Here is an 18,185-nt window from a genome sequence, read left to right as displayed (position 1 = left end):
GGTGCCCCCTTATTTATACATGCCTCTACTGTTTGAAAAGAATATATTTATTATGTGGTTGTTGATTGATTGTGATGCATGTCTGAATTTTGCTTTCTAGTTCCCATGTTTCCAAAATTCGTTCAATTATGCAAGCCAAATTTTCATTAGTACATTTTTTCAGTGAAAAAATAAATTGCATGGTGGTGAAAGGATAAGGAGATCAGGGTTGTTCAACACTGCTCTTGGTCGACTAAGTTACATGACCTTAGGGTGAGATGCACCCTCCATTGGAGGCTTGCACATCTGATCCTTGAGGGGCATACACATCTGATCCTTGAGGGGCATGCTCCAAGGTCTCTTTTGCCTCAACCTTGCATCTATAACGCTTGAGTCATGCTCATCAAAGGTTGAACCTCGCACCCTTGAAGTATGGGATTGCGCATGCCCTATGCCTCAAAAGCTACTTTTTTCACATTAGTGGTATACTTTGCATGTGGATGCACTGAGAATTAACCTTGGTAGTTTTTGAGATCTTGTTCTTTATTTGATATTTCATCCAAGTGACGGATAGCCTTTTACATGAGGTTTGAGAATATGTCGATACATTCTTGAATGCTTTAGCTTCCACACCCATCCACAACCCCTCTCTCTCTCTCTCGAATGAGACCTAGGCCAAGTAGGACTAAACTTCTATGAATTCTTGTGATGATTAGTTGAAGAATGAGTCCGAGCTCAGAAAGAAAGTCATTTTTTGTCACAGTCGAATGGACACACATACCAGGTATGGTGTTCTGAGAATAGTGTATCTCAGTCGAGCTAGTTCACTCCCCAGGGGTTTACCACTATAGAATGAGGTCAATAAAGACTCAGTCCTGGTGGGTTCCTCGTCATCAGAAAAAAAAGACAAAAGAAAAACATGATATGCAAATCATTAGGGCCTAGCAATCATCTCATTTTATTTGATAGCTAGTATTCATTCATATCTGATACTATAATCGGTCCTGATACTCTTCTATATTACTCCATAAATGGCCATGCCAACGTATCTTATTCCCCAGTTGTTATCAGTTCTCATGTTATATAAAGAAGCCTTGGATTGCTTGCGATGGCCTAGTCTGTACGATCAGCAACATGCGATGCATATCTTCTCTACGGTGTTGATGGTGCTCCACACAACCGCAGCACATCCACATTTACAGCACACTGAACAGCCTCATGTTTTATATTTCCACTGGCTTGAAACCCTGTTCAATCGACGACTTCACAGCATCCAGCACCAGCTGGTTCTTTCGACAAATATCGGGCCATTTCAGATCTGGTGGAGAACCTGAGCGGTGGATTGACCTAACCAGCCTAGAGAATTCCTCAACCATGAGAGCTTCTTGTGGCAATTCATTCACAACCTTGACTTCCTCTGGCTTTGATGTCCAACCAGTGTGAAGCTCAGTAAAATCAGCATTAGACGAAAACAAGAAAGAGGCTGAGTTTTCGTTGAAGGGGATGATGAAGTCCTTGAGATGAAAATAGCCTTTGGTTCCATGAACAGAGAGATCCATGGTTGAATTAGTAATGAATGAGCAGTAGAAGGTTGCTGTCCTTCCATCATCCCAAGTCATGCTAGACCCACAAGCAAGAATCACCCCATCTTGGTTAGAGATGGGGCCTGGTAGGGCAGTTACTGTCCTAGGAAGCTGATAGTTGAAGGCCCACAAGATGGCCCTTATACAGTACCAACCTGTGTCTCCTAGCGCACCAAGCCCATCCAAGCTAGACTTCACCCTTATGTCGTTCTCCAGGAAATCTTGGCCGCCATGGAATGTTGATGCTGTGTGTATCTGTTACAACAAAAGGATTTTTTATGTGTTTGTTCTTGAGAGATGTACGGATTCCATCATACGATATGTTGATCCTAGCCATCCAACCAATGGCTAGGATTAGTCATTCTCACCTGGAATGTGAACTAATCCTGTCCGGCTCGAGATAGTATCCTTTGGAATTATATGTTGTATGGTAGGATCTTTTCTCTTGAGAGATGGACATGTAAATTGCCTAATTTGTTCTATCAGGGGCAGATAGTGCTTTCAACTTTGAAGGCTCTGTTTGGGAGCCGTAGTTGGGAGTGGTGACGGGGGATTCACGAAATCCCAGCCATCTCCATTGATTGGAATCCGGTTTTTTGGGAGAGGAGACATATCAGAGTTGCATTGGAAGAGGAGATGGTGTTATAAATGGGCAGATTTCAACGTCCTCGTGAGGATGTTGCCAAATCCACCGTTTTTATCACTGCTCAACGGCTACAAAACAGAGCCCAAATGAATAAATGAATAGCAAGTGTATGATTTGCCCAACCCAGCAGGCTCTTAGGTAGGCTAATGTGTTAAGATGGTCATGCAACTCTTGCTTGAACCAGTGATGCAGGAAGATCATGAGGGTCATCCATGAAATCCTGGATAATGATACCAAAGTGCAGCTACCAGCTAAATTATGTAGGAAAGTTGAAAATTCAAGAAATTAGCTAGAAAAAAGGAAATGACTGGAAAATCAAAGGAAACTACAGATTAGATGAATCTAAGTCTCAAGCTGAACTGCTTATTCCCATAGATGTCACATCTATTTATAGATGAAAATTTTAATTCTAACAAGTCAACTTTCTAGTTTTGATCAACTTTACACCTAAGACAAACTTATCATAATTATAGATTTGAATCAAACAACAATCCAATATCCAAATAACAAAAAAGAATCCAAAAACACAAAATGGATCTAGAGGGACCCTATGGACTAAAATAGTGTCTAGGTTATGCTTTGCATCAACCAGGCTTGCCTGTATTTGCATATCCGTAGTTGTTACACACAGGTATGCAATACAAGGCACCCGTATTGATACATGCATTGGATATACTTTTACATGGCATTAATTTCTAATAAATATCGATGCAACTTCTAGAAGAAGAACTACTAAAAATATTATTCTAGTATTCTTCTAATGTATACAATGTTACAAATTCTTTAATAATTTCTTAATATTGGAAAATCTAAATGAAAATGATATGCTTGTATTTATCACAAATAAACACACAAACATTACATATGTCAAGCCGTGTAAATGCATTTTTATAATTTATTTCTTTGAAAGAAGATTTTTATAATTTATTTTTTGAAAAACATCTATCAAGTTATGGAGTTTGTTTAACTCAGAGCATGTTCCCTAGCAAACAACAAAATGCAGATTCCTATTAAACAAGAAAAGTCCTTCTGCCATGCTGAAACAGTCCACACCAATCTATGTCAGGTTGGTCAGGGCATACCAATCCATATAAATATGCAACTTCATATTTGTCATATTTGTATATGTATAAAAGGTTCAAAAAATGACCGCGACAAAAATGATGAGTTTCTCGAAATGCTCTACAATTTTTGAAATATGTCCCATGTTCAAATTCGCAAAAAGCAAACTTTTTAAATATTCAAATATGTGAACTTTCTTCTAAATATGCAAATGTCCTCATGGGTGCCCCTTATGCAATTTTATTAAAAGGAAGCTCCCATGTTCAAATTCGCAAAATGCAAACTTTTTAAATATTCAAATATGTGAACTTTCTTCTAAATATGCAAATGTCCTCATGGGTGCCCCTTATGCAATTTTATTAAAAGGAAGCTCCCACATATTTTGGGGATATTCACAACCATGAGTTGCTATGGTTTCCAAAATGTGCACATTTTGTTTAATTAAATACTTGCACATTTGTGAATGTCCTGCATGTGCCTCTCATGCTATTTTAATAAAAAAAAAATTGCACATTTTGAGACCTTTGCATGTCATGGTTGCTAATGTTGTATTGTATTTGCTAATGTCACAACATGTCAGGTAAAGGGCTTCTTGCCTGATATTTGTAAAAGTGTGGCTTCAAAAGTGACTCTAAATGTTTTAAGAGAAAATTTACATATTTAAAAGAAAATTCACATAATCTCACATTTGAAAAAAAATCTACATATTTGGATATTTGAAAAGTTTGCATATCTAAACAAAATTCACTTGTGCAAAGAGTAAAAAGATTCTTTTACAGCCAGAAATTTATGAATTTAGACATCTGGTAGATTTCAAAAATTGTAGGATATTTTGAAAAATGCATCATTTTTGGCTTACAGTACAATAATTTTCTATAAAAAGTTTGATACTTGCTTTTATTTAATGTATTAGAAACACATTTCTATTGAATAAGTATTTGAGATCCTATTTTAGGTGTTTAGAATGAGTGCTGTAATACGTTGATAGGCAGCATTCAGCAAAGCACATTCGGATGTAACGAGTACTAGGGCGAACATGTGTATATCCCTATTCTGGATTCGGATCATCACTGAGATCTAGATCTTTTTAAATAAAAGTGTGGATGGAGCGAAAGAGCCCCATTATAATTTTTAACCAAAGGATCAACAAAGGCCGCTGCGGCAGGTTCTGCCTATGCGCGACACGCCTACATGTCCTAAGTTGTCGCTCATTTGAATGAAACGTAAGTGAGTTTGACAAACAAGCCCTTGTGTTTTCTGCTGCCATGTACAAAGATTGTTGTAAAGATAGGGGATTTTCAAGTGAAGGGCAACGCTGCTTTACACGTATCAGCATAAATCTTTTGGGACTTATTTGTGAAATTTATTAGAAAGCCATTTTGTTTCTTGGCAACCGAACTTACCCATCTGAGCTCGCCGAACCGTGTAGCGTCGGCGAGGAGCTCCTTCATCCTGGCCGTCCGTGGGTGGTGCATCCACATCGTGCCGTCCATGAACTGCACCCCGTGCGACTCGCACGTGCGAAGCATCTCGTCCAGCTCGGTGAGGTCGAGGGCGGGCGGCTTCTCCACAAGCACGTGCTTGCCCTTCCTCGCTGCGGCGGCCACCCATCGACGGTGGAGCGAGGTCGGGAGGGGCACGTAGACAGCGTCCACCGTCGGATCCTCGAGGAGCTCCTCGTATGAGCCATAGGCGCGGGCGTCCTCCGGGAATCCGTTTTCAGAGGCGAACCGCCGGGCCTTTTCCACGGACCGGCTCGCCACCGCAGCGAGACGAGAGGAGGGGGAGAGTCGGATCGCCCGAGACACCTTCCTCGCTATCTCCGCGCACCCCATGATGCCGAATCGGACCGCCGATTCGTTATCCTCTGCCATCTCTCTCTCTCTCTCTCTCTGCGTATGGTGAGAGACGAGAGGGATGAAGCCAAGCCCCAAGTCTCTTCTCAACCAATAAAAACGAACTCCATCTAGTGAATGCTTCCTTGACAATTGAGAGCGTCCCAAAAGTAAGCCCCCTCAAGTCGTACTTTGGACAATTGTCTCCCCCCTCTCTCTAGGGGTGGCAATCGGGTCGGGTTGGCGGGTCGGGTTGGCGGGTTGGCGTGTCAGCATACCTCAACCCGAACCGACCCGTTTATTAAACGGGTCGGCTGTGGCAAACATGAACCCGACCCGTTTAATAAACGGGTAACCCGACACGACCCGCCAACCCATTTAATAAATGGGTTGGGTCGGGTAAACGGGTTTTCAGGTTCGCGGGTCAGGTTGGCGGGTCGGGTTGGCGGGTTGACGGATCGGGTTGGCAGGTAGGCAGGTTGGCGGGTCGGGTTGACGGGTTGACGGGTTGACGGGTCGGGTTGGCGGGTCGGGCAGACGGGTTGGCGGGTTGGAGGGTTGACCCACCCGCCTAACCCGTTTATTAAACGGGTCAGCCGGGTTGGCATACCCCCAACCCGAACCCGACCTGTTTAATAAACAGGTTGCGCGGGTCGACCCGTTTATTAAACGGGTTGGCTTCAGCCCAACCCGAACCCGCCTAAGAATCGGGTTGGCGGGTCCTGTCAGAAATTGCCACCCTTACCCCTCTCCTTCTCTTCTTACTATCTTTTTTGTCCATGTCCAATTTCCGTAAAGCTGGCAGCATGCTGTCGGTTGAACTTGACTTTTGGTTTACTCCCATGTAACGTATATTTTGGAACTCCAAGAGTGGTGGTGAGTAGTCAGGAAGATTGCAAAGGCCATCTATTATAATTACGGGATTGTCCATCACCTAGTGTCCTTACTTAGGGATGGCAGTGGAACGGGGCGAGGACGGGGGACAAGGTCTCCCGCCCCGTCTCAAAATTCTGCCCTTCTTCTCCGCTGCACGGATTTTGATTTTAAACTCCATCCCCAGCTTCATCCCCCCATTTCATGTCTTCCATCTTCGGTTCAAACGGATCGAGATAGGGTGGGGTCCTATTTTCTCTGGGTCTACTACCATTCTAAAGAAGGAGAGGAAGGTTTACCAATGAGGATCGGGGATGGGGCAGGGCAGGAGAAAGTGTAAGTTCATCCCCGCCCTCCATCCCCGCAGGGGTTTTGATTTTAACCTTCATCCCCGTTTCATGTCCTCCATCCCCGATCCAAACGGGGTGAGGCGGGGCGGGGCCCGTTTCCCTCCTATCCACCACCATTCCTATCCATACTCACTATTCAGGTAGGGTTGGCAAAACCTGACACGACCCGCCAACCCGCCTCTTAGGCGGGTTCGGGTTTGGAAAAAATGAACCCGTTTAATAAACAGGTCGACCTGCCTAACCCGTTTATTAAACGGGTTGGGTTCGTGTTAGGGGTATGCCAACCCGCCAACCCGGCTGACCTGTTTAATAAAAGGGGTTAGGCGGGTGGGTCAACCCGCCAACCCAACCCGCAAACCTGAGAACCCGTTTACCAGACCCAACCCATTTATTAAATGGGTTGGCGGGTCGTATCGGGTTACCCGTTTATTAAACGGGCCGGGTTTGTGTTTGCCACAGCTGACCCGTTTAATAAACGGGTCGGGTTTGGGTTGAGGTATGCTGACCCGCCAACCCATCGGGTCGACCAGCCAACCCGACACTATTGCCACCCCTATATTCAGGCATATAAATGGGTCGGATATTGGTTCGGGACAATCTTGATCCAAGAATTGAAAGCTTCTCATGGTTTTATATCGGGATCCAACTTGGACCTCAGATTGGCTTCTTGGAACTGCTTATGATTTTAGTTCCTGTGGCACTGGATGTAGCTAAATCTATTAACTTTTATGTGAAAAGGTTAGAACAGTTAGACCCAGTTCAGAACTGGATCCATTCACGTTTGTTTATTTGATTCCAACACTGGATCCCAATAGACCTCCTGTATTTGTTATGGATTGGACCTGCGTTAAGATATTACCTGAAATCTGCTATTATGGGTTGGGAATTGTTTGTGGGTCTGAGTGGATACGAAGCCCCAAATGTTGACTGCATGTGATCTTCACGTCTTGGATTGATCTCGGCCCCCAAGACCTATGCTAGGCTTCAGATTATGCAAGGTGAAAAAGCCCTTGGGAATTGAATCCAAACTGCCCGTCTGATAGCCGAGGACTCGCTCCAACTACGCTAACCCCTCTAGGGCTTCATCATGTTTGAATTGGCCGGGTGCTAGGCAAGCTGGGGTTTGGCGGACCCCTACCCGTTTATTCAGATTATCAACATTATAAACTTCCAGTTACGAAACATGTATACCCTCGTGAAGAGTTCTAAACACCTGTTCTCTCATACTTTGAATAGTGTACTCCTGGCTAAAACATTTGAGTAATTGTCCATCTTTTGTATATGAAATCTATCAAAGCTGTACAAAAAATTGGAAACCTCGTTACGTATTTCGTCATTCCTGCCTCTTACCAAACTCTCGAAACTTTGCTAACTACATCCGGCCAGCAACTTTCAATTATCACTTTGGCTGACACTTGTATATGCTGAAGGATCCTAACCCATCCTTCCACTCTCTTGTCACAATTTGACCTTTGAAGAAAATTCATCAGGCTTGAATGAAATGGCCTAAGTGGTCTCTGATGGTTGTTGGGGAGCAACCCTTCCACCTACCGATGGATCATAGATGAAACAAACACAAAAAAAGCAAAAAGTAAAAACAACCGCACACGAAAACAAAGATTTTATATAGTTTGGCAAAAATTGCCTATGTTCACAGCCTTTTCTTTTATTGATTGGGATACAGAATACAAAGGACATATGCCTCCTTAAATAAGAAGAGTCTACTAATTTTAGTAGAGGAGTCTACCAATGTTGCTGGATATAACAATGGATATAACAAGGATTCTACAAGTGTAGTTGGACTATACAAAGAGTCTAGGGTAAAATTACAAAAATACCATCCCAAAAAATTCGCCTGGTGGGCTACCACCTAGAACCCCCACTTTACTGGTAGGGGACCCACTCCCCTACAACCCTCGACCAACTTACTACTGCAAAGTTGGATCCGTGAAAATTTAGGATTTATATTCAGGTAGGAAACATGTTCCACAATCCTCCAACAATGGTGAATCCCATATTTCATCTTCTATCAAAGTAAGCATTTATATTGACCTTCATCCATCCTACTATACGAGGGGACTAGAATTCCAAATGTCTCCATCTGATTGCTATTTCTTTATTTTTTTTTTTTTGCTTGAGAGTTCTCAACACCTGTTCTCTCATACTTTGAATGATCTCTTTATCGTCTGTTTCTACTGATTCCTCTACCCCTTCCAAAGTTTGCTTATTTTGTATGCACTAGATTTTCCAAACGATCATTTGAAATGCAGTATACCAACGGTTTTGAATCCTTCTTGGCTGGTGTTTGATCGATTTCCATCGTATAAGGGCTTCTTTCAAGCTTCCTTTGATCTTCCATCACTTCTCATAGAGAGTTGACACCTTACTTTCTATTGGTTTGACCCACAAACATTGTTGAAAAACATGTTAGGATCTAAAAAATACAGAAAACGACCATAATGTAAGTCAAAAATGACACGTTCCCGAAATGCCCCATAATTTTTGAAATCTGCCTCAAGTCCAAATTCACAAATGCCTGACTTCTTTAGGACCATTTTATCATTCACATGAGCGAACCTCCTAAAGTTTGCGCAATATATTGGTACACTCTTTGGGTATTGCAAACTCTCGGTAAAAGGCAAATTTATATGTTTTTTTTACGTACCTCATGTAACTGAAACCTGTTAAAACTTCACAAATACTCATGCATATATAGTATAAAGTTTGCATAACCAAATCTGTGAACTTCCTGTAATTGAAACCCGTCAAAACTTCATAAATATTCTACTAAATTTGTATATATAATACGAAGTTTGCATAAATGAATTCATGAACTTCATGTAACTAAAACTCATCGTAACATCACAAATATTTTACTAAATTCACATATATAGTATAAAATTTACATAACTAAATTTGTTAACTTTCTATAATAACATCACAAATATCTCACTAAATTCGCAAATATAGTATGAAATCACATAACTAAATTCATGAACTTCCTATAACCAAAACCTCTCGTAACATTACAAATATTTCACTAAATCCGCATATATAGTATGAAGTTCACATGACAAAATTCATAAACTTTCTGTAGCTGAAACTTATCATAACATCATAAATATCTCACTAAATTCATAAATATAGTACGAAGATCACATAACTAAATTCATGAACTTTCTATAACCAAAATCTCTCACAGCATCACAAATATTTTACTAATTTCGCATATATAGTATGAAGTTCACATGACAAAATTCACAAACTTTCTGTAACTGATACCTGTCATAACATCATAAATATTTTACTAAATTCACATATAGAGTACAAAGTTCACATAACTAAATTTATGAACTTTCTGCAATTGAAACCTGACGTAACATCACAAATATTTCACTAAATTTGCATATATACTACGAAGTTCTCATAACCAATTTTGTGAACTTCCTGTAACTAAAATCGTAATATTATAAATATTTTACTAAATTCACATATATTGTACAAGTTTCACATTTGGATCGCGATTGTGCTCTTTATAAATGTGGAATTGCTGACTAATGTGCAAACTTTGAAGAATTTTGCAAATGTTAGGAGTAACGACTTTACAAAATTCTCTTTCTTATGCAAAATTTTGTACGAGCACTAAATGCGACATTTTTTCTTAAAAAACCCTTCTCTGTAGCCCATGGCCATTTTTGCATAAACTAGGTTTTTGTTTTGGATCCTAACGTTCTTTTTCGAGCAAAATTTTTGGCATTTGTTTTCAACAAATCATCGGTGATAGTGAGTTTTTTAGAATCATCGATGGTGAGTTTTTCGGTAAACACATCTTTGACTACTGAATAAGTTATTTTTTGAAACACTGTTATAAATCAGTTATTTTGCTTTCACCTCTTCCTTCGGTTCCCATGTACATTCTTTGATTCTGTGGTGTTGCATCACACATTCACCAATAGAATAGTCTTCTTTCTCAATACTTGTTCACGTCAATTGACAATCTCGATAGGTCACTCCTCGATTGTAAGGTTTCTCTCTATCTCAAGATTCTCATATTTAATGATATGTGTCGGGTCTGACACATACTTCCTTAGCATAGACACATGGAACACATTGTGAATGTTAGTAAACTAAGGAAGAAGTGCCATTCTATACACCGCTTCTTCGATTTTTTTGATAATCTCAAAGTGTCCCACCTATCTTGGACTGAGCTTACCCTTTTTGTCGAAATGAAACACACTCTTCATCGGTGAAACTTTGATGAACACATGGTCTCCTATTGCAAAAGCAAGTTCTCATTGTCTCTGATCATCATAACTCTTTTGACAACTTTGAGTTGTTAAGAGTCTCTTTCTAACCAATTGTATCTGATTCGTATAGTGTAGAAGTACAATTGGTGATTCTATAGTTTGATCACTAACTTTGCTCCAACAAACAGGAGATTTACAAGGTCACCCATACAGAACCTTGTATAGATCCATACCAATACTCGAATGAAAACTATTGTTATAGGCAAATTCCAATAACTTCAAGTATTTAGTCCAATCTCCTTTCCAATCCAAAGCACAAGCACGTGGCATATCCTCCAATGTTTGGATTGTCTTTTCTGATTGTTCACCGGTTTGAGGGTGAAAAGTTGTACTAAACTTAAGTTTTGTTCCCAAAGCCTTTTGTAGCTACCCCCAAAATTTTGAAGTGAATCTTGGATCTCAATAGGAAATTATTGATAATGGCATTTTGTGTAGTCTGCCAATTTTGTCTATATACAAGTATGTAATACTCTCTAAAGTTTGGTTCATTCTGATTGTTAGAAAGTGTGCTGACTTTGTCAGACGATCAATAATGACCACATATTGCATCGTATTGACACCTGATTTTGGGTAAAACTACCACAAAATCCATGGTAATGTCAAGCTACTTCTACTGGGGTATCTCCATAACTTGCATCGTACTTCAGGCTTTTGATGTTCAATCTTAATCTGTTGTCACACCAAATATTTTGAAACGTACTCTACAATTTTGTGTTTCATTCCATTCCATCAAAAATTTCACTGCAAATCCTTGTACATCTTAATGCTTTCAAGATGAATGGTAAACTTGGACCTATGTGCATCATCTAGCAATTCCTTCCTCAATTGTGGATCTTTAGGTACCCATAACCTTTGACCAAATCAAGTACTACTATCTTTTTCTGAATATAGCACTGCTTGATTTGGTTGACAAGCTGCTATCATTTTTGGAAAAACTTGGGTTATCTTTTTGTTGACTAATGATTCGATCAACCAGATCTGTTTGGATAGCCACACTGACTATTTCAATCTTTTCAGTGTTAGAACCAAATGACTTCCAAGTGATAAAATATAAGATGGAACAATTATTTTTTAACCAATATTTTATTTATAATAATGCAATACACATAGGATACCACTTACGAAGAAAACTTTCACAAAGACTCTGTCACATATCACCGTCATCACTAGATATAAGGTGATAAGGAAGTGTTGCAGAGGCGTAGTAGGGAGAATTTGGGTTGTACAAGGGAAAACATGAAGAATTACTGAGGGACTCTGAGGTAGAAGAGGAATATTCTGGGATATAGGAGGGCTCATCATCTCCTTGATAGTCTGATGAGCTACCTTGGAAGACCGACAACCCAGACCTAACTGGATCATCTTTTCTCATGATAGCGGCCATGTCTTCTCTATATGTTGTTTGATTCCAATAATATCCTCATGCCCTTCTCATGGTTCTTCTCGTTCGATGCACCACTACTCTTCTGGCAGGTATTGGACATCCTACTACTTCCCTGGGTTTGAATTGACCATCTTGAGAAGACTCTGCTATAGCTGCTCTATCGTTGATGGGGGACATAGAGTGTCCTCGCCTACTGGACATATGTCTTCCTCCTCTCACACATCGGGCTCGCATTCTGGGTGCCCCTCTTCTTTAAGCAGAAGTCTTTGTATCCATGGTTCCCCTAGGACAACCCATGTACCTTGCAAACGATCTATATTGGGCTGTGGTTGACCTACTTATGCCTCAGATGGTATCGGAGGGTCTTCCATCCGGTCCCCAACCACATTTCGAATCACTTCCTCCAATTTAAACATTAACAACGCTACTCGTGTCACCATAGTGGCGATACAATTTAGTTGGTCACCCCTATCCATTATTGGCAACAGAAGGACCTCAATTAATAGGTTTCTATCTATCGAGAATTATTTTTGAACTTTAATGAGCCTAAGATCTCATCTAGGTTCTTAGTTGCACACATCAACTATTAACCGTATCAAACATCACAAGTACAATAATTAACAACATAAAAATCTACTTACAGGGTGTTGTTGAGTCAATGGACGTGTCAAAAGCCAAACTTTCCCTCTTGCTCTGATACCAACTTGTAACATCCCAAGATTTTTAACCCAAAAAATTTGAGTAAAAACTTTTTTTCAATAGCAAAAACAGTTTTCAACATCTTGGATCAAAAATCTTGGGCGAGTTATGGTCAATCACACTAGTACTGAATTTTATAAAAAATAGAATGTATCATTATAAACTTTCATTATAGCACAGGGTATTGTTCAATAGGCCAATAACCAATACTAAAGTTCATAAAACAAAATAACAGAAGTTCCAAATTCTAGTCTTTAGAAAAGAAAAATGGTTTGGCTTCCTGACTCTGCCACGGCTCCCCGTCATTAACCTGGTAATTCATTCAGTTCCTCTAATTATGTAGGGGGTCAAAACAACACTCTAGTAGAAATACAATGACAAAGTATATGTATGCGAAAGTAGGCATATAGGAAACATCATTTTGCAAACATAAACAAATATCGAGGCATTGATAAGTCCATTATTAAACAAATATCGAGACATTGATAAATCACAAAACCACTAAAAAACTCACTTCAATACTTATGCATGATCAAGGATGTTATGCACGACTTACCAATACAGTAGAGTATCCAACTATGACATGAGTGGCTTAAGATTCTTTCATTTAGATTATCTTTCTTAAACGATACATGCGATGCTTTTGAAAGAATGCGCAATACACTTTTGTTCTTCTTGTTAACATTATCTATGGGTACAACACACAATATCCAAATTGGAGACACGATCAAGGGGTACATTCAAACAATTTATGTCTTATTACCTTGGCTTTGAACATCTTTTCTGACCCTGGGTGAGAGACAAAACTTATCAAGAGAGAAATCCCAAAACCCTCAACCGGATATACTAGTTTTTTTCTTCAACTAAAGCCTTATTCACTACCACCGTGCGGCACTAGTGGTAGCTATCCCCTATCTCCGTGGTTGGGGAAGCAACACTTCATACTTTACAATACTCCATAGAGCCAATTGTACCGCTTAACCTCTCTCATTGTAAGCAACATGAGAACTAACATTCACATTCTTAATTAGTAAACTCTCATGACATACGTACTTAAACATTACTTTTAAACTTTCAATGGCCTCCATAGGGCACAAGTATGCATGATTTTCTTTTAACTTATCATCATATCTCTTATCATAAACTCATACTTTAAGATCATTGATTATAAAGCTCTAAGTCATACATATAAATCGTTTTTCACAAGAATTCAAATCTCAACTTGTCGGTCATTATATAGTTCACAAAACACTTAGGCTGTTATATATGTTTTTTTAAAAGCCTTGAACATTGTCACTAGCTTGAAATAAACATTTTAAAATCCAATCTAAGTTTCAGTCATGAGGTGCCTTATACGTGACTATTGTTTTTCTTTTATAAACCCGATTTAATGAAAATCGTTATGTTGAGCCAAATCACGTTTTGAACTCATTTATTATTATTATTATTTTTTAAAACTAGACCTATGTTGTTTAAAAAAATGCAGACCCTCCATATAGACTAAAACCCATTTTTTTTTCTGAAATCCATAAAAAAATGTCTAAAACGATGTGAGCATAACTTTTTTTTTCTTCCTTTCACATTGACATAGATGCTGATGACTCATAACAGAATCTTTTCGGCCAGATAGACTATGTTGCCGCTCAAATCTAATTGAGTGCATATTTTATAGATCACAAATCAATTTAATGAACTTACTAACTAAGCATTTTGATTCCCAATCATAACGCGTGCTGTCAAGAACATGTAAATCATATTTAACAGGGAACAATCAGTAAGTAGCAGTTCAATGTTTGATGTCAATTGATAGGGCTGAACAAAATGAGATTTTGAAAATCTTATAATAAAACAGAAAATCATCAAACACAAATCATCTTTTGATGTCAAATAACAATGTAGCTAAAATGAACCTTTTCAGAAATTAGCAATATGGAAAATAGACATTTCATGGAGCCATATTTTCACACTCATATACTTAAATCAAAGTGCCTACCTTAAATGATAAGCTTCAAATCGATGTATCGCTTGTTGGACTATAGTAGTCGGCTGCGAATTCCGCTAACTACTGCCACACACTACTACCCAGCTGAAGCAAAGTAGAGAGAAAGAAATATAGGAAGAAGCATGGAGAATGAGAGTTCACGTAGGCTTTATATAGAGAGGGAGGGGGTGAGAGTTACAATGTGATTTAAGTGAGAGATCATGATTTAATTTGGGGGTTTCACATTCCAAGAGTCACCTACCTATAGTAGTAGAGAGGGAGTTCACGTAAAGGGACTTAATGAGAGAGAGAGAGAGAGGAGTGGATGGGGGTTAAATAACTAAAAAGGTCTTCTTATTTTATTATTATTTTTTCTAACTTATTTTAAAATAACTAATATAATTCCCCCATTTACATGAATGGAGAGAGTTAGTTCAGCCCACCATTTCACTTAAGTGTAATCTCTACTCATAAAAAAAATGTGTTTCTAATTGCTTATCTCTCTTAAGTATTTAATATTTTATTATTTATTATTTGTTCTTTTTGGTTCAAGTGGGGTCCACTTGAGAGGACGCCCCCTCTTTAACATCTTAACTCTTATGCATATTCTATTAGTTAATATATATATATATATATATATATATATATATATATATATATATATGTGTGTGTGTGTGTGTGTGTGTGTGTGTGTGTGTGTGTGTGTCCCTAAGTATATACTATGTATATATTTCATACATTATGAAATCCATCTTATGCACTAAATTTTATATCCAACACTACTTTCACTTTTTTTTATCAATAAATTCTGGATCTATGTTGGACCGAGTCTTATGGGCATCAATTCACACTCATATCTAAAACCACATCCGGTCCCCATCGGAGGGTCTTCCATCCGGTCCCCAAGCCACATACTGAATCACTTCCTCCAATTTAAACATTAACAGGGCTACTCGTGTCACCACAGTGGCAATACAATTTAGTTGGTCACCCCTATCCATTATTGACAACAGAAGGACCTTAGTTAATAGGTTTCTATCTATCGAGCATTTTTTTTTGAACTTTTAATGAGCCTAAGATCTCATCTAGGTTCTTAGTTGCACACATCAACTATTAACCGTATCAAGCATCACAAGTACAATAATTAACAACATAAAAACTTACTTATAGGGTGTTGTTGAGTCAATGGACGTGTCAAAAGCCAAACTTTTTCTCTTGCTCTAATACCAAGTTGTAACACCCCAAGATTTTTAACCTAAAAAATTTGAGTAAAAACTTTTTTTCGTCAGCAAAAACAGTTTTCAACATCTTGGATCAAAAATCTTGGGCGAGTTATGGTCAATCACACTAGTACTGAATTTTATAAAAAATAGAATGTATCATTATAAACTTTCATTATAGCACATAGGGTATTGTTCAATAGGCCAATAACCAATACTAAAGTTCATAAAACAAAATAACAGAAGTTCCAAATTCTAGTCTTTAGAAAAGATAAATGGTTTGGCTTCCTGACTCTGACACAACTCCCCGTCATTGCCCTGATAATTCATTCAGTTCCTCTAATTGTGTAGGGGGTCAAAACAACACTCTAGTTGAAATACAATGACAAAGTATATGTATGCGAAAGTAGGCATATAGGAAACATCATTTTGCAAACATAAACAAATATCAAGGCATTGATAAATCCATTATTAAACAAATATCGAGACATTGATAAATCACAAAACCACTAAAAAACTCACTTCAATACTTATGCATGATCAAGGATGTTATGCACGACTTACCAATACAGTTGAGTATCCATCTATGACATGAGTGGCTTAATATTCTTTCATTTAGATTATCTTTCTCAAATGATACATGTGATGCTTTTGAAAGAATGTGCAATACACTTTTGTTCTTCTTGTTAACATTATCTATGGGTACAACAGACAATATCCAAATTGGAGACACGATCATGGGGTACATTCAAACAATTTATGTATTATTACCTTGGCTTTGAACATCTTTTTCTGCTCTTGGGTGAGAGACAAAACTTATCAAGAGAGAAATCCCAAAACCCTCAACCTGATATACTAGTTTTTTTCTTCATCTGAAGCCTTATTCACTACCACCTTGCGGCACTAGTGGTAGCTATCCCCTATCTCCATGGTTGGGGAAGCAACCCTCTATACTTTACAATACTCCATAGAGCCAATTGTACCACTTACTCTCTCATTGTAAGCAACATGAGAACTAACATTCACATTCTTAATTAGTTAACTCTCATCACATACATACTTAAACATTACTTTTAAACTTTCAATGGTCTCCATAGGGCACAAGTATGCATGATTTTCTTTTAACTTATCATCATATCTCTTATCATAAACTTATACTTTAAGATCATTGATTATAAAGCTCTAAGTCATACATATAAATCGTTTTTCACAAGAATTCAAATCTCAACTTGTCGGTCACTATATAGTTCACAAAACACTTAGGCTGTTATATATGTTTTTTTAAATGCCTTGAACGTTGTCACTAGCTTGAAATAAACATTTTAAAATCCAATCAAATTTTCAGTCATGAGGTGCCTTATACGTGACTATTTTTTTTTCTTTTATAAATCCGATTTAATGAAAATCGTTATGTTGAGCCAAATCACGTTTTGCACTCATTTATTATTATTATTATTTAAAATTAGACCTATGTTGTTTAAAAAAATACTGACCCTCCATATAGACTAAACCCATTTTTTTTTCTGAAATCCATAAAAAAATGTCTAAAACGATGTGAGTATAACTTTTTTTTTTCTTCCTTTCACATTCACATAGATGATGGTGACTCATAACAGAATCTTTTCGGCCAGATAGACTATGTTGCCACCCAAATCTTTTTGAGTGCATATTTTGTTGATCACAAATCAAATCTTTTTAAGTACATATTTTGTCGATCACAAATCAATTTAATGAACTTACTAACTAAGCATTTTGATTCCCAATCATAACACGTGCTGTCAAGAACATGTAAATCATATTTAACAGCGAACAATCAGCAAGTAGCAGTTCAATGTTTGATGTCAATTGATAGGGCTGAACAAAATGATATTTTAGAAACCTGTTATCATCGCAAAATTTTACTTTTGCAAATCAAACTGACCTTTGAAAAAGATTTTGAAAATAACTCGCCTCCGTTTTTAAAATGCGGGATTATTCCGAAGAATGGGACTCGCTTGTCGGTACGAGATTCAACCGTTCCTGGCGCCTTTACCAGGGGTAATTGAACCAAGGATCAATCAAATGCTTTGCTTTGTTCAACTTGTCTAAACCATATTCTAATTCCTAAATGCACATAGAATCAGGCATGTGCTATGAATTTTCTGAAAATGCATATTTGAAAACATGATGTTTGCTTCAAAGATTGGAAAATAAACTCTTTGAAAATCGTGAATCATGATTGAGATACTGTATTTGAGAAAGTGAAAATCGATTTCTGAAGAAATAT

General features: G+C 38.2%; 1 protein-coding gene across 1 annotated transcript; it reads right to left on the bottom strand.

The window, feature by feature from the left end:
- Positions 1-915: 915 nt before the first annotated feature.
- LOC149846989 (putative oxidoreductase At4g09670) lies at positions 916-5,204 on the bottom strand. The gene is made up of 2 exons (XM_089998243.1): positions 4,674-5,204; positions 916-1,817 (listed from the first exon to the last, which is right to left on the bottom strand). The coding sequence occupies exons 1-2, from the start codon at positions 5,142-5,144 to the stop codon at positions 1,203-1,205; spliced, it is 1,086 nt and encodes a 361-aa protein (XP_089854369.1). The 5' UTR covers positions 5,145-5,204; the 3' UTR covers positions 916-1,202.
- Positions 5,205-18,185: the final 12,981 nt, after the last annotated feature.

The sequence above is a fragment of the Nuphar pumila genome, chromosome 2 (assembly GCF_984573655.1).
Source record: "Nuphar pumila chromosome 2, dmNupPumi1.hap1.1, whole genome shotgun sequence".
Classification (NCBI taxonomy): domain Eukaryota; kingdom Viridiplantae; phylum Streptophyta; class Magnoliopsida; order Nymphaeales; family Nymphaeaceae; genus Nuphar; species Nuphar pumila.
The sequence above is the reverse complement of the archived record's forward strand: the minus strand, read 5'-3'. Positions and strand labels throughout refer to the sequence as shown.